The sequence below is a fragment of the Halictus rubicundus genome, chromosome 2 (genome assembly GCF_050948215.1).
Source record: "Halictus rubicundus isolate RS-2024b chromosome 2, iyHalRubi1_principal, whole genome shotgun sequence".
NCBI classification, from domain to species: Eukaryota; Metazoa; Arthropoda; class Insecta; order Hymenoptera; family Halictidae; genus Halictus; species Halictus rubicundus.
In genome coordinates this window covers 19,592,151-19,620,114 of record NC_135150.1, presented here as the reverse complement: position 1 = coordinate 19,620,114, position 27,964 = coordinate 19,592,151, and the positions used below count along the sequence as shown (strand labels likewise).

The window sequence follows — 27,964 nt, the reverse complement described above, 5'->3', positions numbered from 1 at the left end:
AGGGATTTTTTTATCTTGAGCTTAACAATATATCTCGGTATATTTGAATATAAACGCAAAATCTTATCCAACGTGAGGACGAGATTTTTTCATTCAAAATTTTTCGGAACGAAAATCCCTAGCAGCATGCAAGGGCCGCCATCTTTAAAAAGGAACGACGACCATCTTGGACCATTTTTCACGGGTTGTTGACACGGGCAGATCACAGCCGGTTGTGAAAGTGTTTCGCGATGTAAAATCGTATCGCGATTAACTTGGAAATAAGTAGTGGTTGTTTAGAAAACTAGAATCAAAAGCGATACCGGTTCACGCGTCCGAGATTACTGTGCGGAATACTATTCTAGGACGAAAGTGTGAAAAAATTCGCGGTAACGAGCGTCTGTCACGAATATAAGCGATCTTGACAGAGACAAGTGCGAAAGTCCTATTATATTCATTCAATATTCTGCAAGGAGAGGAGTTTTTCGATTGTGCTCCTTTCGTGCGAAAAGAAAATCGAGCTGTCGCGAGCAACGGACACGCGAAAGCCTCGAAAATACATCTTGCAAAACGGAAAATGGTTTCGTGCACATGGTGACACCTCTGGTTAGTTTGCGAATCCTATAAACAATTTGACATATTTCGTTTAAAAGCAATTTCGCTCGATCGTGTGCGTTGTTATCATTGCGGATCGTACGTCGATTATGAAAGTACATGTCGAACAAGAATTCCTTTGATGCTAAGTATTATCCGAAATTTTCTTCGAACCCGCTGGTCAGCACCTTTATAATGGCGAAATGTTACGTACGTTTACTTGAATTTTTGTAAACATTATGAATCATTGATAATAAACGTAGGGTTTTATTATTATGCAATTTTATTTATATATTTTATGTATATGCATGCTGTTCAATGGTAATTTACTGACACATTTGCTCGAGCAAATGTCGTCTGTAACGAGATTTATCTGCTACTATTTATCGTTCGGACACAAGATAGACGTATTGTCAAAGTAAATATCGTAAAACGAATACGCGACAATATGGGGACTTTTTCGTTCGAAACGGAAATACGTGATTTTTATCGGTTCTCACGGACGAGAAGTGGTCTTTAAACATTATATACCGATTAACAAGAAAATCTAGAAATCAAATTATTATTTACACCCGGTATTCGTACGTTTTGAACAAAATGAGAAGTGTTTAAAAATTTTAGTATTCGAAATCTAATTAAATTATTCGGATATCTAAGTATCACTATTATCTTATCATCAAATTGTTGCCTTATGAATGTGTCATGCGGATAATACATGTTACTCAAAAGATATGACTGTGTCAGCATGTTAATACACTTTTAAAGAAGCATGTTTATGAAAGGTGTGCATGGCTACTCTACATACCCTACATCTCCTTTAATACTAAGTATAAAGCTCTATTTATTACAAGGTGTATGTTGTTAATTATAAAATTGTTCCATTTTTAATCCGAGATATTTAATATAATCAGTCTGATGAAAAATTTTAATTATTTTAAACAATTATATATTAACAAGACACCTTCTTAATAAGATTACATTAATGAACAATTTTTAAAAATATTTTTACCGAAATATATCGTTTTATCTGGTTTATGCAAAATTTCGCGCATTTTTGGTGGCACATTCAAACTGTAGTAGAAAAAATAACAAGTGAAAGTTAGCTGTAATGGCTTCATTATTTATTTTAAGGTACAGTTTACTTTAGTCTATTATTACAAAGGCTTACATATTATATACAAGGCACATAATATGAGCTCATAACATGTGTATGCTTCCACTTTTCATACTTCAACTACAGAGAAAGGATTCAAGTATTGATTGCAGGAGCATGGTGTGCTATGGCAATGGGAGGAGGGTGAAGCCCAGACAAGACCCCACCTCTGTATACTATGCCCTCCATTTAAGTCTAACTTAAATCATTCCAGACAATCAGAGACAGATATACCTAATGCAATCTCTTAATAAAATGCTTTACTAATGCTATTAAAGAATATGCTCACTATTTCAAAGAAGTATTACAAGTGCCTATCAGATCAATGACCTGCATACATGTTTAATGATCTTGCACAATAGACACACAAATGCAAGATAATTTAGTAACATTACAGTTAATTTCTAGCAATTCATTTTCTATTTTATTTTCTTTTTTTCAGATCATCAAAAAAAAAAATGTTTAACATAAAAAACACATGAATGACAATGGGCTGAAGCATATCAGGCTTTAAAATCCGCATTACTTTTATATAAGTCAGGTCCAGGTATTAATACATTTTTTAATCGTATTTTCTTTTATAAAATTAAATAGAATTGAATTTGTGTTTTTATTTTTTGGTTTTTTCTTTTCATGCAAAAGAAGAGAAGCCATGGCAACAGTGGAGGAAAAGAAACGAGTTGGTGGTTCAAAAGTGTCAGCCATCGCAAACATCTTTCAGTCGAAACCACAACTGGACAATTTAAACCATAGATCCAATAATATTCTGACCGATGGTTTCAAGGAACCGGCTGTGCCTCTGAAAGAATCTCCTACTCAAGTCACAGTTGTTAGAACCGAAAGCCACGTCGCCCGTTTCAACAATGCTAGAGCACTTTTCGAGAAACTGGGGGAAGAAAATAAGCCAAACAAACAGTAAGTATACACGTCCGAAACGAACGATAAACGCGGGAGATAATGTATCGTGCGTTACTCATCTATCTTATAAATTCTCTACAGGGTCGACAGAATCGCGAAGCCCAGCAACCTACACGGCTTAAGATCACGTTCTAGTTCAGCAAATTCTGGATCAGGCTGTACGTCCCCGGCTAGATCGCCTCGTCCTCGATCCCCATCGCCTCCAGGAACCAGGGATCATTTGAGCAACTGGAGTGCAAGCGTTCCAGCCTTGAACGCTGAAAGACATTTCGAAAATGGCCACAACCACGGATTCGATCACGTGCCAGACAAACACAAGTCGCGGTCAGGATTTGGTAAATTTGATAAAAATTACGGAAAGGAAAATCGTCTGGACGAACGTCCGGAAAAGCCAGAGAAACCCGAAAGGCGGTTGAACTCGAAAGAATTGATCGAGAAGCAGAAAAATTGGACCAGCCATTTCTCGAAAACCAGACCGAGCAGATACAACTCGGATCCGAATAGATCGGTGGTTCAGAGCTCTTTGAACCAGAGCGCGAACAAGGTGAATGTCGATGCTATTTCCGCGGGACACGCACAAAATTCCGCGAACCTTGATAACGAGGTGAAAAGACCCACGGACATTTCAACCAATCTAGCCACAAGATCCGCGAGCTTTTGTTCTGTTAGGTCGGCAGCCATATCTCCACCTCCGCCCCTACCGCCGACAAGAAATTCCTCAAACGTGAAGAAAGAAAGGCCGGCGAGCATCGCGGCCGTGTCTCCTTCGGATATCCCTAGTAGTCCCGAGTACGCTACTATAAATAAATATTTTGATACTTCGCCCACCATACCAGAGTACGCGGTTGTACAAAAGAACGCAAACGTACAAAACAAGCATTTCCAAAGAAACCAGGAACAACGGGAAATTTCGAAAAACTCTGTCACTACTGCGCCAGAGAAAACGCAAGACTCGTTCATACCCGAGTACGCGGTTGTACAGAAGAACACTGTGGCCAAAGCGCATTCGCGGAATGCAGACATATCAAAAAATACTTCTGCTCAACATCCGAAGGGGTTCAGCAATTCGGAAACTAATCTCAGTTCGAAAAGTCCACACGCAAGCTCAAGCATTGATATATACTCCCAATCGAAATCGCACGTTTCTCCATACGATAGGAATTCTGATATATCTAGTCCAACGCGGAGCATGTCGATAGAGAATATGACTAGTATCTCGTACGAGAACAGGGGAAGGAAAGATGGCGATTTGCTCGACGCTCCAGAGTATTTAAATTATCCTACAAATTCAATTCGTTCGCCTCCGAAGACTTCCGAATGGAGGAACGAGTGGTTAGCTAAAAATGACGAGATCTTGAAGAAAGCAGCTGACCTGAAGAATTCGAGAGAGATGTTAGACGCAGACGGCAAGAACGAAGTTGTCAGACCTGATCCAAGACCGGACTGGGCCAGATCCTGTATTAATACGGTCAGAAAAAAAGATAATTCGACGGATGAAAGGAAAATCGAATCTTCGAAATCTCCGGATCCGGAATTAAGACCACCATCTGGAGGTACGGATAGCGCTTCTTCTAGTATGAGCTCCCCTAGCTCCCCTTCCAAGGATAGTAAAGAAGAGAAGGCAGATAAGGAAATGTCTGAAAAAATTCAAGCGGGTATAGTATATGCGAATTATACTCAGTAACATGACTTAAATTCACATCTAAACAAACGTACGTAATACATTCTATACACGTTTGAATACTCAATAATTATACCACAAAACATGAAACAAATATTTATATATGTATGTACAAAAGACACGAACTTTATGTAAATACGCTATTGGTTGCTTGAATTTAGACAATTTTTTTTTCAATTGCTGTAAAATAATTGTTTAATAACGTATTTAAATTTTGATATTTTACTGTGGCAGTCTGCCAAAATACTAAAAAGTAAAAGCCCAGGAGGAAACTCCTCCCCTCCTTCCCCTTTTTCCTCCTCTTCTTGATCTCGGTTCCTCCTACCGGTTTCAACAGTATTATTTATAGAAATCTCTGTGTATTCTGTTCTGCTTCTGTCTGGTGGTACTTTGCAGCATTTTCTTCGGAAAAGTATTTTTCAAATTCCAATCAATTTTTTCCGAGCAGTGTCAACAAAAAAAACAGATTTGTTAAAAATTAATTGTTGCCGTCGAGCTGTATCTGTTTTGTGGAATGTGGAGCTACGAAAAAATTGGATATTTCCTGATGTGTTCTTTAAAAACGTGTTCCCTGAAAAAGATAGTGTCAGCAATGTGTAATGATATAGCATAAAAATTTTTATGCAAAGTATGTGCGCTATTATACGCGTTTTACCAGATACATTTCTACCAAAGTTTGTTTATATTGCTTGTGCAGTTCAATTTTTCGAATCGTTTGAAGTTGTGAAGTTGTTGTAACAAAATCTTATAGTTTACTTTTTATTGTGTATTTTCTTTTTTAAACAAGTTTAATTTAAAAACTTTTCGTTATCATATACACGAAAGATACAAATATCATGTGTCTACGACTGCTTTGCATTGATTGTCGAGGTACTTTTTAACGACCACTTTAAACAATTACGTTCTTTTACGAGTGCTGTATAATCAACGTTATAATATTATTTTTCAAGGTCGAAACAGCTATGATCTGGAACCCGAAGATCAAGAGAAGCCCGCGTCCTACACGGAAACTATTTCTGAGAAGGACGTTTCAGATAAAAATTCAAGATTCAGCGAAACGGATACAACCACCGTCATTCGACGTTCTCACGTTCGCGTCGATCTACAAGCAGCTGGTCTGGGACAACGACCACCATCGGTTATTAGCTCGGACCAGGAGTATCCAGCTCTGGAACATAAAGACATACCAATACCCTCGCCATATGCAAAGAAAATGCAACAGAACCAAGATGTTTCTGCGCAGAATAACGAAGTGAAGCCTCAGACGAAAGCGAGCATAGAGGAGAACGCGGTAATAAAAACCGATTCGACTAAAAGTTGCCATAATAAGATGTCCCAGGATAGTAATCACGATCATGGGCGAACCAATTCAGTGATCACAGAAGTAAATCAAAATGTAGTCTTAGATAGTAAGTCAAAGTCGAATATCATCAACGAGAGGCATGCGTTCGCCGAGACAATATGCCAGAAGACCGTGTCAAATGCCAAAAACGATCAAATCAAGATCTCGATGCGGGAGAAGATAGCGAAAAATAAGGAAGAAGTGTCTGGCAAACGGTCGAGTTTCGCAGAGGTCGATAACAAGGATCAGACGGACAAAGCCATTTTAAATACGAGTCAAAGCTCGTCAATCTCGAACGTCCACGGTACCGATAATCTAATCGAGAAGTCTGTTAACAAAGAGACAGAATCGGACGAGGCTGTGTATCACGTGAATACCTCAAAAGTAAATTCCAAGTCTGCCAGCCAAAAGGAATATGTAACGCTAGCAGGTAGTACAACACCGCCATCCAAATCGAATTCCCAGACAGTAAGCACGGTTTTAAATAAAACTGCAGAGGAATCGGATCAACCTCAGACGACGTGGGAACAGGAGAAGCTCAAGGCTGAATTAGCTAAATTACGACTGCAGGAAAGCAACTCCGTAAATTCGGTCCAACAAACGAATACACCTCCGATCGCATCCCCAGCTGTTATACCTCCACAGCATGCGGATAAAAAGCAAGTTGCTGAACATGTTCCGTCGGAAAGCAGTCTTCACGAAGACAGCGATTCGAGCGATACCAAGACCATCACCAACTTGGAATATGCACCGGTCGACACGCAACACGTTAACGAACAAATTACTGCGAAGAGCGCGATCGAAACTCCGTCGAAAACTAATCTGAACCAAGCAGTTTCTGTAACACCAGACACCATGACTGCCGACGAAGCAGAAAACCTACTGAGCTCTCGGTGAGTGCGTAACTCATAAACGTATAAAATACAGATCATTTTAGAAGACAGTTTATTCTTGTATTATATTGAAAATTCCATAGGATTTATCTATTTCTATATAAATCGTTTTTTTATATAAAATTGATAATTCTTACATAGTAAATCATTTTTGGTGGCAAATTGCGATAAGCTTACTAGCTCTTTGATTTCTTTAATTTGAATTCTAATATTTTCTACTATTCGTGTTTATTTCAATGCGATTTCCAACAAACTCGTTACCTATTGGGACCACAGCATCCTAGAGAAAAAGATAAGGTAAGAGAAACTTTTTTTTTAACGGCTGAACTGTTCAGTTCACTGAGCATAATATTAAAAGTATGAGACAGCAAGATCAATCATATGAATCAATCAATTAGACAAGGATCAGCTTTATTGTCGGATGAGGAAGCACAAGAAATAGCAAGACTGTTGTCTCCCACCGTGAGTGCTGAGGCTGTAAACGATGGAAATTCTATCGATAAGAACAAAGAGCTGGATAAAGAAAGGGAGAGGGAGGATCAAGATAATACCCCAGATTGGCTCTCCGATGTCTTGTCTGCTCCAGATACCAGTCTTATTAATAGCACCACTAATGATTATAGGTGAATCAGTTTGGTCTTTTATGTTTTTATTTTCACTTTATATCAATATTTTGCGGCTTGCGCTACGACCTTATTTCCATTAGTTCGTTAAACGCGAAACGAGCCGGTTCACCGTCGATATACATATATGCAAAACAGAGAATTGTTTATCAACAACCAATTGATATCTCTGTCGTTTTTAGTTTATCCCATAGATCACGTAGCGATTTAACCATAGACTCGTTAACGGAGAGTCAAGTGGGTTCTGTAACCGGAAGCGAAAGTGGTCTTCTTGGATCAGTTAGCAGCTTGAACGATACTCACGAGACTAATGACGATACAGAGACTGAGCATCAGGATGAGTACATGCCCCCCATGCCAGGCAAAATTGTAAGATCATGGTAGTAATTAGACTGCGGAATTTTATGCAAGTTCTTCTTCTTCTTGTAGACTGCTCAGAAATCAAGGAAAAATTCCTTTAGATAATCAGCGGGTTTCTCACAGTTAGAATAAAAGAAACACGGGCCCTATTAATGCATAAAGCTCCGCAATCTGTTAACAGTGAAAGTGTAATAGATATAATGAACGTGTTAATATCTATTCAGGTGTTGGTGGAGAATGGAGTGCACTATTTCGAGGACGGCCATTTTTGGATGGAGGTTGCAGGGATACCGGAATCGGACGAAGAAAAAGATGATTACTCGGCGACTAGTCCAATCAGGAAAATGAATAAAAAAGTTACGTTCGACACGGGGCCAATGAGAGTTTATTCCACTCATTCGGTGAACGAGTACGATCGTCACAATGAAGACGTGGATCCCGTTGCTGCGAGCGCCGAGTATGAACTCGAGAAACGGGTGGAGAAGATGGAGGTGATTATACGATATAAATGTTGTACATACGATTTTGTTAAATATTCATTCCGCGATAATGAATAAATCTATTTTCAGGTATTTCCGGTGGAGCTGATGAAAGGGCCGGAGGGTCTCGGTTTAAGTATTATCGGGATGGGTGTCGGCGCGGACGCGGGCCTCGAGAAGTTAGGTATATTCGTGAAAACCATCACCGAGAAGGGGGCAGCCGCGCGAGAAGGCAGAATACAAGTAAACGATCAAATTGTTGAAGTGGATGGAAAATCTTTAGTCGGGGTTACACAAGCTTATGCGGCCAGTGTACTTCGAAATACTTCAGGTCTTGTGCGTTTTGTGATCGGCAGAGAACGCGACCCAAATTCTGAAGTAGCTATGCTAATACAACAGAGTCTTCAGGCGGATAAGGAAAGGGAGCAACAGCAACAAGCTAACTCCGCTAGGTATTGATTCGACACCACCTCTACACGATCTCTTTTTAACGTAATTTCCCAATGATGGTTTATCCTTGCTCGCCAATGTCTATGACGACAACTTACGGCCACCTCAATGATGACACGAAGTCTCTTGGGGTACTGAGGGAAAACAAGAGAATACATTCACGCTTCGTATCTTTATGCAAAATAAAAATTGTTTGCAGTAACGCAACACCCGGGAACCAAATAGAAGTCTATTTCTCTCTTCTGTAGTTTTATTAAGTTGTGAACAATGTGTTCATATTCTCAAGTTCATTTAATGTTTCTACTGTAGTAAATTACATCCTCCTATTTTTGCTATAAATGCATGAAATTCGCAGTCTATTCATGTCTAATCAACGTTGCTGGTGTAACACGAATGTGTTCCCTTGTGTGTCCTATAAATTATTTATAAATCTGTTGCCGTATAGGTGTAAAGTGTTTCAACACGATCGCCTCTGTTCTTGCTATAGAAAATTGAATTTCTCGGACGCCTCGCCCGATGGTCAACGATCTGCCGAGGAGATGTGTGTCGGAGGCATGGGTGCGATACCAGGATCTCCAGCGATGTCGTCGTGTTCCGAGGGGGAGCCTCCCCATAGTCCCATCGAAAATTATTTGTCCGCTTCCGGTCGCAGTAGATCTCCTATCATTAGTTCATCGATGCCGCCGCACATGCCTACCACACAAAGCGACGTTGACAGTCTGAGACTACTTTTACAAGAGGTAACTTACTCTCTTTCTCTCTCCCAACCAGAACGATGATAAGGAGCGTGTGGTATAGATAGACTATGATGTGCATATCACCAGGTCGCCGGAAAACTTTTAAACCCTTTTCGCGCCACTCTGTGTGATCATTCAGCTTTCATTTAATAAACTGACAAGGTTTAAAAATTTTCCGGCAACGACAATTGAAGATTTTGACTGCCATATTTTTTATTTATTTTCTTCAAATGTATAATTAATGAGAAATACATAACGTGGTCTCATTATTTATCAGGAAGTAGCGTCTCTCGTAGTGTCAGAAAACGTGTGTTATTTTCAATTAGATTTTTGATAGTCTGTATAGCGCACTTTTGCATTGTTTTATTACTGCACGAAGTACATCTAGTGTTTCATACATACATTTTTTACGGTTACGTATTACTATACTGTAAACAGTGAAAGAATTATGCACTATAGAATATTGTACATAAATGTATATACGCGAGTATTATGTTATACCGCTATTTTGTGTACACATCTCAGCACACCTTCATAGGAGTTCATAGGAGTAAATATATTTTTGGTTTTGCTTATGCACTGTGTTCGTTGTTCGCTGCTTGCAGAGTCAGTATAAACTAGCATTAGCAGACGGAGAGGTCGAAAAGCTGAAAGCTAAGGTAAACACACCAGATTTTTCGCAAAAGCTATTTTATGTGTTCGTACATCGCACGCTTCTATCCATGAAATCACGCATACGCTTCCCATAACGTTCATATACCATATTGAATCGCGTTGGTATTACGCTAGGATCAATCTCATTGTACGCTTTTCATTTATAGCTTGTAGATTTGGAAAATAGTGGGGCAGGTAGCGAGGAGTATGCAGCAAAATTACGCGAGTCCGGCTTGCGACTCCACGAATCAGAAAGAGCCTTAGGCACTGCCAGACAGGACTTGGCGACAGCACGGGAAATGCTGGCTCAGGCAACAGCACAGAATGCTGCTTTGCAACAGAAGTATGCGCGAGCAAGAAGAGCAGCACGCGAGCTGCGTGCGGACATTGCAGCTCGAGACGAATTCTATCAACAACTGCTACAGGAGAAAGATACGGAGTACAATGCTCTTGTGAAGAGTTTGAAGGATAGGGTACACCAACAATTATTATTATTGTTGCATATGAAATGTCCGATTTCTAACAGCGATGTTAAACAAGCATAATTCACTTCTGAATAAACTGATGGATCATAATAAGTATCATTCTAATCACCAGGCTGCGGATCTTTATGCAAAATAAAAATTGTCCAAGTCTATTGTAAGAAGCAAAAATGAATTGATAATACACTTCTTCTTTTATCAAGTTTAATATGTCGAAAATAACATGACACCTTCATAAATCCTTCTAATGTATTTCTAGTTTCGCATTTCACTTATTCATTATGTTTCGCATTTTACATGTTTGCCATAAATGCATAAAATCCGCAATCTACTAATTACCATATTCTGTGAATGAATCACAAGAGTTTTTATCGTATAACGATACGAATTGAATTTTTTGGTCGTCCACGTTCTTCATTTACAAGATTGTCATCTCCGTTTTGTATTCTTTATCATCGACGAATATTTGATTAACCGATATATTTTGAGCAAACATCGCATGATACATTCTGAAATCGGATATTTCTTACACAACAACCTAATAATAAATTGCATTTTGCGAATGGACCTACAACAAATGAATCGATTTCAGGTAATCACATTGGAAGTGGAATTAACCGAGACTCAGAGAAGATTCGGGTTGCCAGTGAGATTGCCTTACGATGGTACGACGGCTAGAATAGTGACACCGCAATTATCACGACGGCAATTACCGCCGCCACCATCGTCCACCAGTTGTCAGCTCTCGGACACAGAGACATCGGACCTTAGCAGTCCCGACGACGGAGACAAGACAGCAACGGTGGAGAGAAAATTGCCACTCCCATTGCCAGTCAAAGAGGAACTGGATAGAGCCGTACCTGCCCATCGACTTCTCGACAACTCTGCAGGAAAAAGTAAGGCCGAACTAGCTAGCAGAGGAGGTTTAGCGAACCGGCAACTTCCTAAACGATCCGGTGGCCTTAGTAATAGCAGTTCTGTACGTACATGTGATTTATAATGTCTGTCGAAGAAAAGGATGGTAATTGGCTTAATCACTTGCTTAATCGAATCGATTCTTCAGGATTACGGTTTGGACGAATCGGGAGACAATACCGACGAGGATTCTTCTTCCAAGCTTCTTTCTCAAGACACTAGTAGCAGGTCGCCAAACGACTTGACGTCGAAGCAATCAAACTTGAGTTCCTATTCCAGTAGTTCTTCGATTAGTTCGCTGAAGAGTAAGCATATGGAACCCACGCATCCCACGGCGATTCGACAGCACAGCACTATTAGCTCGCAAGTCCGAGCTATGACGGAGCAAAGTTGGCCGCAGTCCCAGAAAAGTACTTTCTTTTTCTTTATGTTCATACAATTTGTATAAGGCCGGGGTCGCACGAGCGTCGAAATGGCGGATGTTGTAACTGCGTTGTAGTGTTACATTGCTTCATGTAGGGTCGGTCGCGCGGGCAATGTACGTCAACGGTCGTATTTTTAATAAACTATAAACGAAAATAGGCTGTTCTATGTCATCCCTCTTGTTCATGTGGATACGTATTATGCAGGACAAAGCCAACGCTCGTATGACTACAGCTAATAACGTGCGTCAAAATTCACATCCGTCGTGTCAACGCTAGTATGACCCCTGCCTAAAAGCTCGAGTATGAAATGATTGTTAATTATACGTAGATTTAACTGGACCGCCGGCTTCCTTAGCAGAACAATTGAAACAGGTCCTCGCGGAAAGGGAAAGACGGCTCGGTGGAAACGACATGTCTTCTTCAAGGGAGAGTTCCGGAGACTTCAGTGATTTAAATAATCCGCACAATAATGATCCGACTTTGGTCACCCATCACTTAGTGGAAGAAATAAGACAGGCTGTAAACGAAGCCAATCAAAGAGGTAGATATATTTTACAGTGAACGAGTAGATGCTGGAGGATTCCCTCTCTGATCAATCTTTTATCTCTACAGTGAAGAAGGTTACTGTTCCCTCATCGAATGCTACCGGAAGTGGTGGAACGCCTTGGCATCATCCAGGTAGTTCACCTTCCAGTTTGTCTTCTGGCGGGTCAGTGAGCCCGCCTGCCGTTGATCCTAGTCCATCCAAAACAGGTACTAGAAATATATCATGATTCAAACGCTAAACAAATTTTGATCCATATACAGGGTGTTCAGTATACATACTTATTTATGCTACTGTTCGCGAATCGTATAAAATATTCTCCCAATTGTTGCCGAACACCCTGTTGTCGATGTATTTTCGTGCGTTATAATTCAATGCCTTGCTTGTACGAATGGCGTTGCAAATCTAGATGCGAGTGAAGTTTGGTTGCCTCCTCATCCAAGCGACTTTGGTTTAGGTGACAAGAAATCTCACTTTTGGCAAAATGCCCCAGTTACCGATTGGTCTAAGGAACAAGTAAGTGTCGCATCCGCTTAAGAAGCCTTGCTTTTATAAACGATCGTCTCACAATGATCTGTAACTTGAAACGCGATGTTTAGGTGTGTCAATGGTTGACTGGAATTGGTTTGGAGCGATACGCACCGCGTTTCCTAGAAACTGGTATCAACGGCGGGAACCTCCTACGATTAGAGTCTCGCGATTTGAAGGCTTTCGGTATTTACGGAGAGGAGAAGTCTCACCTGAAACGAAAATTGAAGGAACTCAGGGCACAGGCTGACCGCGAGCGCAAGGAGAGGAAAGAGATTGAACGGATGCGACGAAAAGCAGAGAAGGCTGCCAGAAAAAAATAGTTTGTGCGTATAATTATGTACTTATGCCCATCTGAAATGCAATAGTATTGCACGAAAGGTCGTACGGTGACATATGGAAATCTTCTGTACGATATTCCAATGATGTTCGTAGTGTATGTATTCTCGATTCTTCCGTCTTGTATTTAATTCTTTAGCGCGGCTAAGCGGTCGCAATGGAGTGAATACACTTGTTCGGATTCCTAGCTATCCGAAGTCTTAAACTTTCATTATTTATACACGACTATTAAATCTTCGTCATTAATTTTTGCATTTATTTATATAAATATTATATGTCTTTTTGTATTCGTGTTGCTTCATTCGTTTTGTAGTATTTGTATTAATTATTATTTATGAAGCAACAACGAATACGACTCGTGGAGAGAAGAGCATGTATTGTTGGTACGCATGCTTTACAATGCCAGACATATACATGTGATATGTATGTAAAAAAAAATTCAAGCCATTTAGGTAAATTGTAATAAACCTTCGATTGTCCAGAGTTTCTTTTTCTTTTTTTTTTTTGTTTTTAAATAATTGTAAGTATATTTTACGTAGCGATACAAGTTTCACGTTATTAGAATATATGTATGTTATTTCTGTATTTATTATTACTATCGATTTGATTGTGCAGTAACGGTCTTTCGTAATCTATTTCACAAGAACGATAGCGAGCTAGAATTCTAATATATCTATTCCGCGGGGAAAAAAATGAATTTACTATGTACATCATTGAACTATCAACGAATTTGTAATTTGTCAATAAGACATGTGTTATAAAATCTCCCATTTGTAGATTTGATCGACTTACAAAGTAATCTATTCATCTGTATTTATTCCATCGATAAATTTGTTCGACCGATACGTTTCAAAATGTTCGGTGAGTTGATTGCATTTCTTTCGTTTCAAATCGATATCCGAATTAAGTATTAGCGAGATCACGTTGCCACCGTTTTTAATATTTGTATTAGACATTCGTTCTACTTTTAACACTTGCGAAAAATTTGTACTGCGCGAACGAAGTACTAGAGATATCCGCACAACGTCGATTTTATTGCGACGATAATTTTTAACTTATGTGATGACGAACTTGTTTAGCGTTCTTTTTGTATACTTTAGACATTCCATGCGACATTGTAGTTTTTATCTTGATTAACACACGACTAAAGGTATAATGTACTACGGAAACTTCGATGCTTCGAGCGAAGTCCCTATATATGCGTGGATATATAATGTATGTTGATACAAAAACCTGTAACCAAACGAGAAAACACATAACTGAATATTCATTCTGGAAGTAATAATCGCGGGACTCGCTTGGACATTATGTAGGACGAGCGTACCTTATTGTACGTATACTTATTTATGATAATGTTAAAGGTATTGTACAATGTCAACTACTTTGTCTTCTCTTTGTACCGTTTCAAGCGTGGTAACGTTCTCTCAAAGAAATTGAGTTTCCTTCACGCGAAACCATCGCAGGAACAAAGTATTTCGCATTGATACACACTGTATATAGTACACAGACACACGCGCGCGCGTACGCGCACCCACACACATACACATACAATGGAACGATCAATAATATTGTAATCTACGAAAAAAACTGAGTATGTCGTAAGGCGTGTAAGAGGCATAACTATAGTGTCATAATATCTTTATAGAAAATAGTTTTTCATTTCCTAACTTAAGCGTTTATCAAAGGTCCTCCATTTTTTAACGGTACTTCGTATATCACGATATATTGAAAAAAAAAACAATTAATACTTGTTGTTTCTGTTGTTACGTACAACGAAATGTAGGAACTGAACAAAAAAAAACGAGAAAGAGTGAGAAAAAATAGAAAACTTTCATCAAAAAAGTAAAACAATTTTGCGTCTCAGGGTAATCAAAAAAATTCGTTTTTTGGAAACGCGCGTATGTTCGACGAGTGAAACGAGAATATATCCTTCGGGATCAGAACGTCCTGCAATTCGTTTATGAATATATAGTATTGCAATTTTTCTAGGAGCAGACATTTGATAAAAACCGACTGATTTACAATAAGTTCGTAGTTGATTTTCAACGAATGGCTTAGATAATGCGACTTAACGATGAAATATAAACACTGTGTCCAAAAGTAATAGTCTAGCCCAAGAACCAAAACCTATACATCTCTGTGGAGCTACATAGCATCTGAATGTTCTTTCATACGTTTTTTGACGATCATTTTAAATTATTGCTCAGGAGAGAGGGAAAATTCATGGTTCCATGCATAAAGACGGAATGTGGGAGTTGCGTGAACAGCAGCTTTTTAATATTGTCTATGAAAAAGTATTGTCAACAAATACTCTTAAACGTTTTAATTAAAAGTAATTCATACAGTATATTCATAGCCTGTTGATTTTTTACCTAATATATATTTACGAATTAAGATGAAATTGTAATGTAAAGTATACATGTGTCTGAAATACAGATCGTAAATAGTATAATCTTGTATATCGTTGTATCTTTTTCCAAACACGCTGGAATATAATATATATTTTTTAACATACATAAAGTTACCGACAGATACTGTAAGTTGTTTGATCAATAGCTTCTTAGACACCGCGATGGCAGTTGTGTAAACAAGAAGCTTGACAATTATTCTCGAATTTATTCTATTAATCAAGACGACAATGCCAGCTATAGTTATCAAAAATTATACTTGGAGACAGACGTTAGAATTCGTAATTTTAAATGTACCGTTGAGGGGTAATCCGAAGAATGTGGACTTGTTCGTGGTTGATAATTACTTGAAGGTATCGATACCGTGTAATTTATTAATGTATAAAATAAAATAGCATAGGTACATGTATAAACAGGTTAGCTTTCCGCCCTTTATATTGGAATTGTTTCTGTGGACCGAGATTAACGAAAGGGAAAGCAACTGCATCATTACAGACCAAGAAGCGATCATCTCGTTACAGAAAACGAAAGTTGGTGTAGAATGGCCTACTCTCGAAATAGAAAATATAGACAAAGATACTAAAAGAACATATCGGAACCAAGCTTTGGAGCGTGCTCGAGAGAAGGCCGAAGAACTGGAGAAAATTAGAAAGGGTAGCTACAAGGTTGTGTTAGTATCTACTCAAATGTTAAGTCATACTGTATTTATAAACCACAATCTTCTTCAGAAAAGCGTCAGCATTTACAAAGAGAGGCAGTCAAAGAACAAATCAACATTAACACAGCTACGTTGAATAAAATCGACGCGATAAGAAATGCTCATCGGAAGGAAGCCATGTTGGAACTCGAAGATTGGCGGTCGAAGGCTGAGGTACCGTTTTTACCGGAAGTTGAGGGCGCAGTGCAGGAGAACAGGAAGGCTTACAAGTAATTACATACAAAATTTAACTTTTCACATATTATCTACCGGCGTGTATTTCCAGTAACTACCAGTAGATAAAGTGTTAATAGTCGTTTATCGTGATAATAGTCCTCTAACATCGATTTACCGAAAGGCCTCCGTTGAAGTGGTTCAAAGACGACAGCAACAGATTAAAATCTCGAGCACTGACCGACGACGAAGTATTGGGCACCGCTACAATCACAGAAGTAATTGAAGACGAAGTACCGGAACCGGAAAAAGCGCCGAGTAATTCGAACGAGAATAAGAACGTCGACGATGGAAAGATCGTTGAACTAAAAGAGGAAAATGAAAACATCAAACAGAAGAATAAAGAGGAAACTACGGATGACTCTAGTAGCTCAGAAGACTCTGACGAGAATGATAAATCTAAATCAGTAATATTGTCGAAGAAGAAAAATTCGAGGCCCGGATGGGAGTCTGTGCAAGCTGCGATAAACGGCAAGCTTGTAAAAAGGAACAGCATATTCGACGAGCCATCGAAGTCGGTGCCATTACCACGAAAAAAGGGTGCCATCAGCGTCACTTTCTCGGACCGGAAGTTCCCTACTCCCGCTAGAGAAAGCTCCCATCTCGAGGAACAAGAAGTAATCCCTTTTGAAATTGTTATCCTGTATACAGTGTAGCCTGTAACAGTGTAAGGAGCATTTTTATACAAATACTGTTAATTTTAGTGGCTGGCAAAGCAAGCGGAGGCGAGACGAAAGATAGGATTCGACTCTGCGGACCTGCGACCGGAAGAACGGGATCCACTGTGGTTGAAGAATAAAGGAGAGTATGTGTGGAACGAGCTTTTGTCTGAGATTATGGGTGTTACACTGGATTATAACGCTAAGCTTAATTTAAATCGACGCGATTGGGACTATTTCTACAGATAATATTTGCCGTAATGATTAAAAATGATTACTTTGCAGCGATAGAGTATTACTTAATTGACTAACGCATCATCCGCCGATAAGGTGTTATATAATTCCTCGAAGCTGGCCTACATAAATTGACTAATCGATCACGTTTTGTTTCAGCGAGTTCTTCAAAATCGGAAACCACTTGGCAGCAATTAGTGCTTACACATATGGCATCAAGATTAGCGATAAGTTAGCGTCGCTGTACGTAAACCGGTCGGCGGCTCATTATGCGTTGGGGAATTATTGCAGATGCATAGAGGACTGTTCAAAAGTAAAGGATCAGTAAAACTTCATCGCCAGAAAACGATGAACATACTCTTTAACCCTCGGAGAGCGGACCTTTCGGACGACTACAGTTTTGTCGATACTTAATTTCTTTAATCCTTTGCGGACAAGAAGTTTTAAATTACTAAGACTGTCTTCCTCAGAAAACTAGATTATGTATCAATGCCTTATATCTAGACTGCGGATCTTTGTGGAAAACAAAAATTGTCTGCATGAAACACAAGACACTCTAGTCATTTAGAAGCTCCTTTCTTTCTTTAACCCTTAACGGTCCGGAAGTATTTCAAGTTTACTTCCCACCAGGTCCCAGCTATTTTTCATAAGAAGAGAAACTGTGGACTCAACATTTTTATATCATGTATAGAAAGGAAAATATTTATATTTTATTTTATATATATTTATTTATATTTTTTTTTTATTTTTACCGCCATATACGCGGCATTGGACCTAGTAAGTAAAAGTACCATGCCGCTTATATGGCGACATTGGTCCGTTAAGGGTTAATAAACTCAGAAAATTGAAAATGGTACGTCGACATTTTTAAATCTTCAAAATCTCTTTATTGCTTTAAGTTGCACCAACTCATTTTTGTTAAAAATGCATCAAATCCGCAGTCTACTTATGTCTGATGTCGACATTCGTTCTCAAAGGATTAAACATATGGAGTAGCTGCTGCTAATGGAATAGAATAATTAATTGGTAGAAACTTAGACGATTTCGTCGGTCTGGGTCAAAGGGGATTGTGGCACCGCCGTCCAAGGGTTAATTAATTTAAGTGCACTGGTTGCTCCCGTTCGGCGAACTCGTTCACCGTCGCATTTCCCGTTCGCAGGCACTGGAACTAATGGAGCCGAAATGCGAGAGCAATCGAGAGTCTCGAGCCAGGTGTCACGCTCGACGAGGCGCGGCACTTTGTAAATTGTCCTCGCCTCAGCACGGCATTCCCGAGCTGGAGGCTGCCCGGGAATTGGCACCGGACAACGAGAGCATAAAACGCGACGTGCTGGCTGCGAAACAGTATTTCGACCTGAAGGATTAAGGTCGCTGCCCATTGAACAGCGCAACGCCCACGCAACAACCAGCATCGACATACTCACATTTATATTCATTTTAATAGAACTGCGTCCACTTAGCAGCACGTCATCGAAATGTTCACATTATTTAGATTTATTTTAATAGAAGCACGTCCAGTTAACGGCACAGCATCGACACTCTTTTCCGTTTTCTTGCTTTTAGTAAGAGTGAATGCGTTGGCGTTGGTTAGACGTCGTTTAGGTGTTGTGCTGATAAATTGGCGATGGTCTAACGCTAGAACTATCGAACGCTAGACGCAATTGATGTACATTGCTACATAATAATGACAAGATTGGATTTACTCGGATCTTCTAATATTTGTATCGTAATATGTGCTTGAATGAAGAAGTTTATCCAAACATTTCTTCAACATTATTGTAAAAGAAAAGACAAGGGTCATTTTGGTCGGTAGTTCTAGTGTTAACGTTCAACTAACAATAAGGCCACGCCGAAAACCGACTACTAAATCCGATGACAGTATTCACTGCGGTCTCGTCAATAGTCGAAAGCGAAACACAAAATAAAACACAACGTTCTTCTAAAAAACGTTGACCGTTTATTTATATATTAAACAGAAAACAATATATATATATATAGTACGTTAGTAAAATATCACAGTCGGGAGTCCTGAAGGGTGCTAAACCGAGGAACTTGTCTTACTTTTAAGCCGTCTTATCGCTAACTACTTTTTTGAACACCGGCTACTTTTTTGTACACGAACGACAGACTACTTTAATCGCGACTACTTTACAATCAAACCCGGACACCGTTAGGCGATCGGGTCAGTCGAATTTGATCAGCTTCTTGTCGACGCATCCGCATTTCGTGTGCTCCAACGCGTGTATCACTTCGTGGTGTCTGTCCCGTTGCCGGTCGATCGTGTGCTTCACCGTGAACACCAGGCTGACATTTCTGGTCTCGATCGGCGCGCAAATCTGTTTCGGATCGGGGCAACAACCGGCGCCGTTGCAACGCGTCAGAACCGTCGAGGCTGGATAGAAAACTTCGTCAGGACTTGGACCGACGGTTAGGAGCTCCTCAACTGGTACCGCTCTTGGCTGGGGAGTTGAACATCGAAATTCGTGCACTAGCTGCACATGATTCAGGTATCCACCGTCCCTGGAAAGATCCAGAGAAAATTCGTCATCTTTCTCTGTGAGAAACTCACGATTCACTAGATTGCGGATTTTGTGCATTTATAGCAAAAATGGGTAGGGTAAGGGACCCCAATTACCGGATGCCAATTACTGTGCATATATTAATTATACTTATTTTTAAAGCATAATGAATATTTAAAAAAGAGATGTATAACGTATATATTAATTGATCTTAATGAAAATATTTAATGCCTCTTTTTTAATATTCATTATGCTTTAATATATGCACAGTAATTGGGTCCCTAGATGAAACACAAAGTAGAAAAAACGTCAGATGATTGAATATTACTGGTACATTATGTACAATCCAGTAATATTATTAAAAGAAGAAATCAATGTTTGTGGAACTGCTCTTTCTTATAATTGATGCAGATTATCCACTGAGGATGTCCCAATGTTCAACACATTGACTGCCACTTTGGTCATTTGTGGATGACGCAATTCTTCGTCTGTGTTTAAGAAATAATTATGTTCACTATGCAAGAATCACTATAAAAGAGTTGGAGAAGTCATTCCTCTGATAAGTTCTAACTTCGTGGTTTTGATCACAGTCACTGAATTATTTTGCTGTTGTCGAAGTTCACTGATTATAAAAAGACGACAATTTTAATCGATTTTCTAACGCTATAGTATTCTAATAATTACGACTAATAGGTTTCCTATTGCATATTTCTCCGCATTAAATACCGTTCGCATTTCTAACGAAGACACCTGCAGACGCAGTAGCTGTCCGTTGGTACGGGCGCGCTTCAGGTGTCCTCTTTCGAAAAGTGCCACGATCGCGTTAACGAATGTAATTACCTGTGATGTCTGGCGACCATCGCAAAGGCCAGGTGCGCGTAAACCACGAATAAAACGAGGCTTCTCATTTTCAGGATCGGTATCGACTGCTGAATTGTTGAATGAATCTGTACGAACTGGAGGACCTACTTCCGTGGACGTTGTTCCGTTCGCTCCGACCGATCGTCCGCGATTGAGCAGAGCCCGGGACTACTCTCTTCTGCGATCTGAATTCTTTCTCCTTCTCTCTCTATATATATGTAACTTTCATCCTCGGCCAGGTACCCCCTGCCTCTTTCTCTCGTGATTTCTCTTTGTCTCTCCTACTTGGATCTGCCGCAGTTTCGTTCGGTTTCGTCCTGTCCTCGAGGCGATTCGCACCGTCTCTCTGTTGGTTCCCGGTAAGCTCGAAGGAGGGGTCGAAGCAAAGCATTCCGAGAACATCGCGGAGATAACTATAATTACAACTAGTGGGTCCTGCCTCCCGTTCGAAGCGGGGACCGCGTTACGTCGCGTGACTAGTCGTCCTTTCCTCTTCTCTCTTTCTCTCTTTCTTTTCTCTCTCTCTCCCTCGTTCTCTCTGCTGACCGACTCTCCTTGCCCTTTTTTGTGCACCGACCGCGGTAGATTTCGACCAGTCATCAGTCAAATGATCAGTCTCCATGCGGTTATCTCCCCGATGCAACGGCTGCATCCCGAGCTCTTTTTTTTTCTACCCACCGAATTTCGTTCCAGGTAATTTTCTGGTGGCAGTGACAACGGCCCTTCTCCTGCTCAACGCTGCTTTTTGTCGCCTCGTCGAACATTGCCTTGCGAATACTCGCAAGAGCCGATGAAGCCTCTCGATGCATCTTCGATTTCTCTTTATTGCTGAGCAAGAAGATTTCGACTTACACGTTATCGTTCAAATATTACATACTTGTTCGTAATCAATTAACTGAAATCTCGTATCAGTTGTAGATAGCTGCAGCAGCAATCGCTTAGGAGATCGCACCTGAGTCAACATCAGGATATAAAGCGCATCCTCGGTGCACTGCAGTCATTTGCATCTCCAATTTATCTTACCCAAAGAAATTGCGATAACAAGCTGCAGTCTCGCTGAAATCTCTAATCAATCGATCCAATCGACAAGTTCCTAGATAATAGAGAAGGTATCGTTCTCGCGGATCGATCAACAAGAACGCGGTTCATTGAAAGAAAGATTGTATCCGGACCAACGGCAAGACATAGTGATGCATTCTCCCTCGGTCTGCGGCGTTATATGATGCGACAGGTCGCAGTGAGTCATCGCGATGCACCCGTCTGCCTAGTGTCTGGTTGCAACAGGATTCGTTCACAACGTTCTCCGTCTTTTTTTTCACGAAGAAGAAGGATAACGTCGCGCGTATCGCTGAGGGAAAGAGCATGAGTGGACAGAGCCAGTTACATAGGTGACGAGTGGGTGTAGGCGGCGATTTTCGAAATCGGGGGCCCCGGGTTACACGAGTATCCGTTAGCGGGGGTTTTACGTGGAACTGAGTCACCGGTCGACGATGTCGCGAATCTATGAACCGAACCACGTACGCCGTTTCGGTCGTGGGTTGTGCTCGACACCAGTCGATGACCTTGGGATTGGCGTCATCGCGGGCATTATCATTGCCAAGTTAAAATTCACCGAGTTCGACGGGTTTCTATTTTCACACCGGCCGGATAGCGTCGTTCGTGAAATTTCAAGTTGCAGAACGGGGATAGTAAGAGTTCGTTGCGACATGACGTAGCAAACCTACGACATTGGTACGAAGAATCAAAAGAGAAACTACTTGACTGATGGACCTGTTTGAGTAATTAGCTTCGTCGATAAGTAATCCATTACTGCTCACTGTGGTTTTGGGTAAGGGACCTAATTACTGTAGGGGTGCCAATTACTGTGCCTATATTAATTATGCTTATTTTTAAAGCATAATGAATATTAAAAAAGAGATATTACATTTTTTTCCATTAAAATCAGTTAATACATACGTTATCTATCTCTGTTTTTTAATATTCAATATGCGTTATAAATAAGTATAATTAATATAAGCACAGTAATTGGGTTCCTTACCCTATTGCTTTCCGGGATAGCGACGGAGTCGCGAAAACAGGAGATTAATTAATTACCCATAGTCGGAAATTTGTTTGTAATGAAGTATCGAAGTCGCTCGGTCTTTTCAAATTTAATGCTGCAGCGTCGGTTTATATAATTTCGCAGCGTCGATTGAGTGTAATTTATAGTAGTTTATCTGTTGAGAAGCTGATCGGTAGATGGTTAAACGAATCGGCGAGTATTTATAGAAATTGTCCTTTATAATTAAAACGTGTGGGTCAGCGTGTTGTGGGAATAGACACGAGAGCGGTAGCATTAAGTCGAAACGAAACTGAAATTCTAATTACCTGTGGCCAATTATTCCATTGCGAGAGGGAGATCCCTCTTACGTCATCGGAGCCGTTCAATACGTGAGCTGGTTGTTCCTTGTTACTCTGCCGCTATTCACGCAGTTTATAACAGTAATGAAACTGTCGCAACACCGAGCCGGGAATCCCCGGCGAAGGGCTTGACGTAGTCCCTTACATCGCATTCGGAAATCACAGTTCCAGAAATAGGTGCGGTGTGACTTCCCGCACGATGAAAATCAGCATTGGTAATGTAATGTAAGTAAAAAACACAATTATAGCTACGATTCTTCCAGGTTTCGTATTTCCCAGAAATCAAATGGGAAAACCAAGTCGAAATAGAAGAACAAAAATGAACATATCTGACTGAAAAAATGAATTCTAATCATTCGAATAAAAGTTTTATTTTTAATACAAAATGCAAAATTAAATGAACCGAGAGTATACCAAATATTAGACATTTCAATTGTCTAACAAAGTTTCAAAGATTGGGTAAACGACTAAGCAAGAATGCCGCATGAACTTTGACATCACGTGGCAGACTATCAAGATTCTAAGAAAGATAGAATCTCGAATAGGTCGTCGATGACGTGAATCGTCAGCAAACGGGAATGATCGTGGCCCGAATAGCCTTCAACCTTTTTCGAGCGTTGGTCCGATGGACGACGCCCCGCCATCTTGTCGGCAGCGACATTATTTCATCGATGAAGAATTTCTGCGGCTTGCAACGCGATTCTTGGAACACTTTTTGGGAACCTTCGACCGTGTTTCATCGTACTCGAAGATGGCCAGATGCGAGTTTATTAATAATTGTACCGGTTTACTATTCTCCACGCGCTCGAGCTAGAAAGTGCACTTATCGGCTCTATTCGGGTACCAGATCGAACTTACGGCCGAAAGCGTTCTACACATATGTTAATCGTCGGACATGCTGCACGGATGATGACTGTGATACCGTGAGTTATCGGGAAATTCACGCGGAAACCACACCCTCCCGCGAGTGTATGAATTATTCAAATACCGCGATCAATTTCTGCGAATGAAGCGCACTGCAGAGATCTAGGTCATTTTCTTACAACTCCTTGTGTATAAATAATATTTAGAACAACTCGTTTTATCGAACACTATTCTCTAGATCGGTGTGCTACCCTAAACCGGATTGCTAGCCTTTTACACTAATCTCTAAATAATTTTTAGAACAATTTGATCAATTAAGTATTGCCTATATCAGAGTGCTACTCCAAATCAAACTCTGAGGCATTTTGTTACATCTATTCCCTCCTGACATTTAAATAATTTTTAAAACAATTAGTTTGATCAACAGATCAGACTGCTACCCTAATGCAAAACAAGTTCCACAAAGCCTTGCCCCAGTTTCGCCGATCAAAGAGACCGGTGTAATTTTGTTTAATTAATGACTGTTTAAATGTTTACCGAAGGTAAGACCCTATCTAGATGAGGCGTTTTACGCGCGTTACGAGGTACCGGTACAAAGGCGTCGCCATCCATTTTATCGCGTCCACATGCATTCGAGCGTTTTGTTTTACGCGCGTTTCGAAACGTGGGATGGCGACGCCTTTGTACCGGCACCTCAAAACGCCTCATACGAACAGGGTCTAACTAAGAAGGAGCTCGAATCCAGTGAACCTCCAATGAATCATACCGACGTGAATCAATCCCATCAACTCACCGACTCGGTCGAACCAGGAAAACTGACAACGACCGCGCTCGCCCACGCGTGAGTGGTAAAAGTTGCGATAATGATAAAACTCGCTCGAATTTCGATGAGATGAGGAGTTTCGGTTTCCACGATTAACCCGATCGTAAATAATGCTACGCGCGAACTATCATCCGCGATAAAGACCAACTAAGATTCGCGCTTGAGTATACTGTAGCGACTCGTGCGTTTATGCTTCGCACAGTGGGGTATTTGGTCAGTTTAGCCGGCCAAAACTATTGCAACGTTATAATAGTGTCAAGGTCATAACATTATATATCGTTGAATTCGTCTGAACAGCGCCTGCAACATTATCAAATCAAAAATGCAATTTATCATTTAAAAAATCAAAGCGACCTTGATTTTTAAAAATAAAAAAATTTTTCAAAATTTTACATATTGAAGTATGTACATGTGTGAAGACTGTTGAACTTTTGCTTGAAACACTTTTTCTTATTACTATTGCAAGGGATATTTAGCGACGCTCATAACAGTATTCGAAGAACCACTGACACTCGATGCGAGACCACGATTACATTCTTCAGATAACATAAACTAAATATTCCAGCAATACTAACATTCATTCTCTTTCAATTACTCCCGAGCATCTATCATTCACAGCTCAATTATTTTATGCTCACGTCAGTCGTATGACTATACTGATATGTATCACACAAACAGCTAAAAATATTTAATTTAGGCACTTCCCGGCACCTAAACTTTTAAGAATTGTATAAAGCAATGTTTGCAGATTAAAAATCAGTAAGAAAAAAACGAGGAGTTTTGTGGAGTAAAAAAGTTACAGTTTGATATATATTGATTTTCCGAAAGAAAATATAGGTATTACTTTCGATTGTTTATCCTACCAAAACCACCGAAGAGTATAAAACATAAAACCGTAAAATTACTCTATACACCTACCTTTACATCCTATGTATGTATTTATCTCCCTCTTTGTCCACTAAACTTGTAAGAAAATCACTTCTTCAACACAAGTTCTCCGACATTTCGCTTGGTCACGAGAATAGGTTACTTTCAAGCATCTATTTGTTACTATATATTACTTTTTCTGACAAAAGATTTTTGCAGATTACTCATGAGAAAAAACAGTTTTAGTCATTTTGAAGAAACTAAAAATTTCGACTTGTGGCCGGCTAAACTGGCCAAATACCACACTGCGCGTCGTATCAATAGACGGGAAGTCGAAGTTCGAGCTTGATATAAATGTGTTTCTCGCCTCGTTATCGGAAAGTTGGTCGATCGCGGCGAGGCGAGCAGATGGATGCGAATAAATCCGAGCGTAGTGTTGCACGCTAATTGAAAACTCTGGGGGGTGTGCGTGTCCGCGGACATCGTTCGTTAATTAAAAAAATTCGGCCTTGAACCCAACGTGGAAGAAGGTGGGACCGCCGCCTTTCGTCGTCGGTGGTGAAACATCTCCATGGAACTCGGCGAGACGAAGAAGAGACCGAGAGGCCGTTGACGCGTTCTTGGCGACCGACTGCTGTACGCACGCAGGAGGTTATTCCGGGTTTTTTGAAGGATTGCACAAGCTGCACCGTAGGACTCGTTTATCGTTTTCCTCTCGACGCGTACCGATCCCGATCGATGAGTGTGCATCTCTCTGGTTGTAGCATGTGTGCAGGCTGTTCCACGTATAAATACACTTCTGGCAGCAGGAAAGACTCAGTCGATTACCGCTCGATTCTACGACAGCCTGCTGGTGGTGCGACCGATCTACGCAGTCCCGAGTGATTGACTCGCTTCGTTCCTAGACGAGATCGAGATCGAGAGGTGTTAACAGATCCGAGGCATGAGAAGTCGATCATTGAGAGCTTGCCTGCTGAAGTTGGTGATATTGGTCCCGTTGACTCTGGACAACATGGTCCCGTCGACGGCGCTGATCGACGGCCATCACCAACGTGTCACCCGGAGGATCCATCTGCCGCGAGCAGTCAGCGCGTCCCGCAGCTTCCTCTGCAAGGAGCCGCAGAACCGGGCGTACAACCTGAGGGACCTGATGCAGAACGTGCAACAGAACCCTGGTGAAACTGTCGTTCAGCCGTTCTACATTGTGGTGAAGCGCTGCGACGGATACTCCGGCTGCTGCAAGAGCACAGACAAAAGCTGCACGCCGGTAGCATCCTCGATCTTCTACGAGGAGTTCGAGATCGAGATCCTTAGCGTGGAGACCAGGGGCGTCAAGAGACAATGGATCAGAGTGGAACAGCACGGAAAATGCTTCTGCGAGAACACCACCGTCAACCATAGACAGTTGATGGAGCGCCACCAGCCCAACGTGACCTTTGTTTGAGGCTGAGCATTTTCGAAGCGACTATATTCCAGGACCTGACGCTTAGGTTCACCACATTGCGGTGAACCTCTGCGACGTCCACTCGGGCGGCTGATACTCGTCAATTTACCACGAAGAGTCCCAAATCGTCAGCTTGGAGATCAGTAATCGTCAAGCGACTAACGTAACCTTCATCCGAGGCTGGACATTTTCAAAGTGACTATATTCCAGGATCTGACGCGTAGGTTCTCTACATTGCGGTGAACCCCTGAGACGCCCATTCACTCAGCGTGGAGATCAGAATCGTGAAGGGAGACTGGGCCAAGGTAGAAACACCAGCAGCCTAACGTGACCTTTGCCCGGTGCTGGCCGGGGATATTTTTAAAACGAAGCCAGTGCACTTCACAAATATTCCGGGATGAAGAACGTTCTCTGCTGCACGGCGAACAGTGTGGCTGCTGTTCATCAATCTACCACGAGCTATAATTCTCAGCCGGAAGACCAGAGGCATCAAGAGACACTGGGTCAAGGTGGAGCAGCGCGGTAAACAGCAGTGATCTTGGACATCGCAACTTGTTCCCACGTGACTCGACGTTACGCTCTGAAAGCGACACTGGTGTCGGGAATATATTTGCGAAAAATTGCGAATATACAGTTGACCGGCAATAATCGATCGACAGACGATAAAATTTGTCGTACGACAGTCTCAACGATAGTTGCACCGTTTGTAGTTAGACATATCGTATCGTCTGTAGGCCGTTTCAGAATAGATAATTTCAGTTGAAATTATAAACTACAGACCAGAAGTGGATACTGTTTCGAGGTGCGTTCGCGTCTTTCCGGGTTTTGATGGTCGTTGCACGGTGATCCGGTGTGCCG

The 27,964-nt window shown here is 40.8% G+C and overlaps 4 protein-coding genes across 5 annotated transcripts; 3 read left to right on the top strand and 1 right to left on the bottom strand.

The window, feature by feature from the left end:
- Positions 1-168: 168 nt before the first annotated feature.
- On the top strand, positions 169-15,542 carry Spn (protein phosphatase 1 regulatory subunit spinophilin). Of its 2 annotated transcripts, XM_076805791.1 has the most exons (19): positions 169-585; positions 2,169-2,273; positions 2,369-2,641; positions 2,726-4,299; positions 5,276-6,560; positions 6,837-6,857; positions 6,959-7,183; positions 7,366-7,552; positions 7,768-8,034; positions 8,113-8,474; positions 8,960-9,212; positions 9,815-9,868; positions 10,031-10,336; positions 10,938-11,324; positions 11,409-11,670; positions 12,014-12,226; positions 12,298-12,438; positions 12,639-12,745; positions 12,829-15,542. In XM_076805791.1, the coding sequence occupies exons 3-19, from the start codon at positions 2,379-2,381 to the stop codon at positions 13,078-13,080; spliced, it is 6,159 nt and encodes a 2,052-aa protein (XP_076661906.1). In that variant the 5' UTR covers positions 169-585; positions 2,169-2,273; positions 2,369-2,378; the 3' UTR covers positions 13,081-15,542. The 2 variants fall into 2 exon arrangements, with proteins under 2 accessions (XP_076661906.1, XP_076661907.1); XM_076805792.1 differs by lacking the exons at positions 169-585; positions 2,169-2,273; positions 2,369-2,641; positions 2,726-4,299 and adding an exon at positions 4,365-5,195.
- Positions 15,543-15,678: 136 nt separating this feature from the next.
- Positions 15,679-18,863, top strand: LOC143362738 (dynein axonemal assembly factor 4). Its single transcript, XM_076803152.1, has 7 exons — positions 15,679-15,857; positions 15,921-16,158; positions 16,233-16,431; positions 16,560-17,052; positions 17,140-17,240; positions 17,488-17,641; positions 18,488-18,863. The coding sequence occupies exons 1-7, from the start codon at positions 15,735-15,737 to the stop codon at positions 18,692-18,694; spliced, it is 1,515 nt and encodes a 504-aa protein (XP_076659267.1). The 5' UTR covers positions 15,679-15,734; the 3' UTR covers positions 18,695-18,863.
- Positions 18,864-18,896: 33 nt separating this feature from the next.
- LOC143362734 (vascular endothelial growth factor A-A) lies at positions 18,897-21,375 on the bottom strand. The gene is made up of 2 exons (XM_076803138.1): positions 20,688-21,375; positions 18,897-19,848 (listed from the first exon to the last, which is right to left on the bottom strand). The coding sequence occupies exons 1-2, from the start codon at positions 20,753-20,755 to the stop codon at positions 19,512-19,514; spliced, it is 405 nt and encodes a 134-aa protein (XP_076659253.1). The 5' UTR covers positions 20,756-21,375; the 3' UTR covers positions 18,897-19,511.
- A 4,319-nt stretch (positions 21,376-25,694) lies between these two features.
- LOC143365553 (uncharacterized) lies at positions 25,695-27,369 on the top strand. The gene has a single exon (XM_076805846.1). The coding sequence runs from the start codon at positions 26,606-26,608 to the stop codon at positions 27,104-27,106; it is 501 nt and encodes a 166-aa protein (XP_076661961.1). The 5' UTR covers positions 25,695-26,605; the 3' UTR covers positions 27,107-27,369.
- Positions 27,370-27,964: the final 595 nt, after the last annotated feature.

Bases quoted from the DNA above. Each gene is read 5' to 3' on its own strand.
- LOC143362738 (XM_076803152.1), top strand. From the start codon at position 15,735: ATGCCAGCTATAGTTATCAAAAATTATACTTGGAGACAGACGTTAGAA. The intron at 15,858-15,920 runs GTATCGATACCG...ATGTATAAACAG, and splicing joins TGGTTGATAATTACTTGAAG to GTTAGCTTTCCGCCCTTTAT. The intron at 17,241-17,487 runs GTATGTGTGGAA...GTTTTGTTTCAG, and splicing joins TGGTTGAAGAATAAAGGAGA to CGAGTTCTTCAAAATCGGAA.
- LOC143365553 (XM_076805846.1), top strand. From the start codon at position 26,606: ATGAGAAGTCGATCATTGAGAGCTTGCCTGCTGAAGTTGGTGATATTG.
- LOC143362734 (XM_076803138.1), bottom strand. From the start codon at position 20,755: ATGAGAAGCCTCGTTTTATTCGTGGTTTACGCGCACCTGGCCTTTGCG. The intron at 19,849-20,687 runs GTAATTACATTC...GGATCTTTCCAG, and splicing joins ATGGTCGCCAGACATCACAG to GGACGGTGGATACCTGAATC.
- Spn (XM_076805791.1), top strand. From the start codon at position 2,379: ATGGCAACAGTGGAGGAAAAGAAACGAGTTGGTGGTTCAAAAGTGTCA. The intron at 8,475-8,959 runs GTATTGATTCGA...TTCTTGCTATAG, and splicing joins CAACAAGCTAACTCCGCTAG to AAAATTGAATTTCTCGGACG. The intron at 12,439-12,638 runs GTACTAGAAATA...TTGCAAATCTAG, and splicing joins TCCTAGTCCATCCAAAACAG to ATGCGAGTGAAGTTTGGTTG.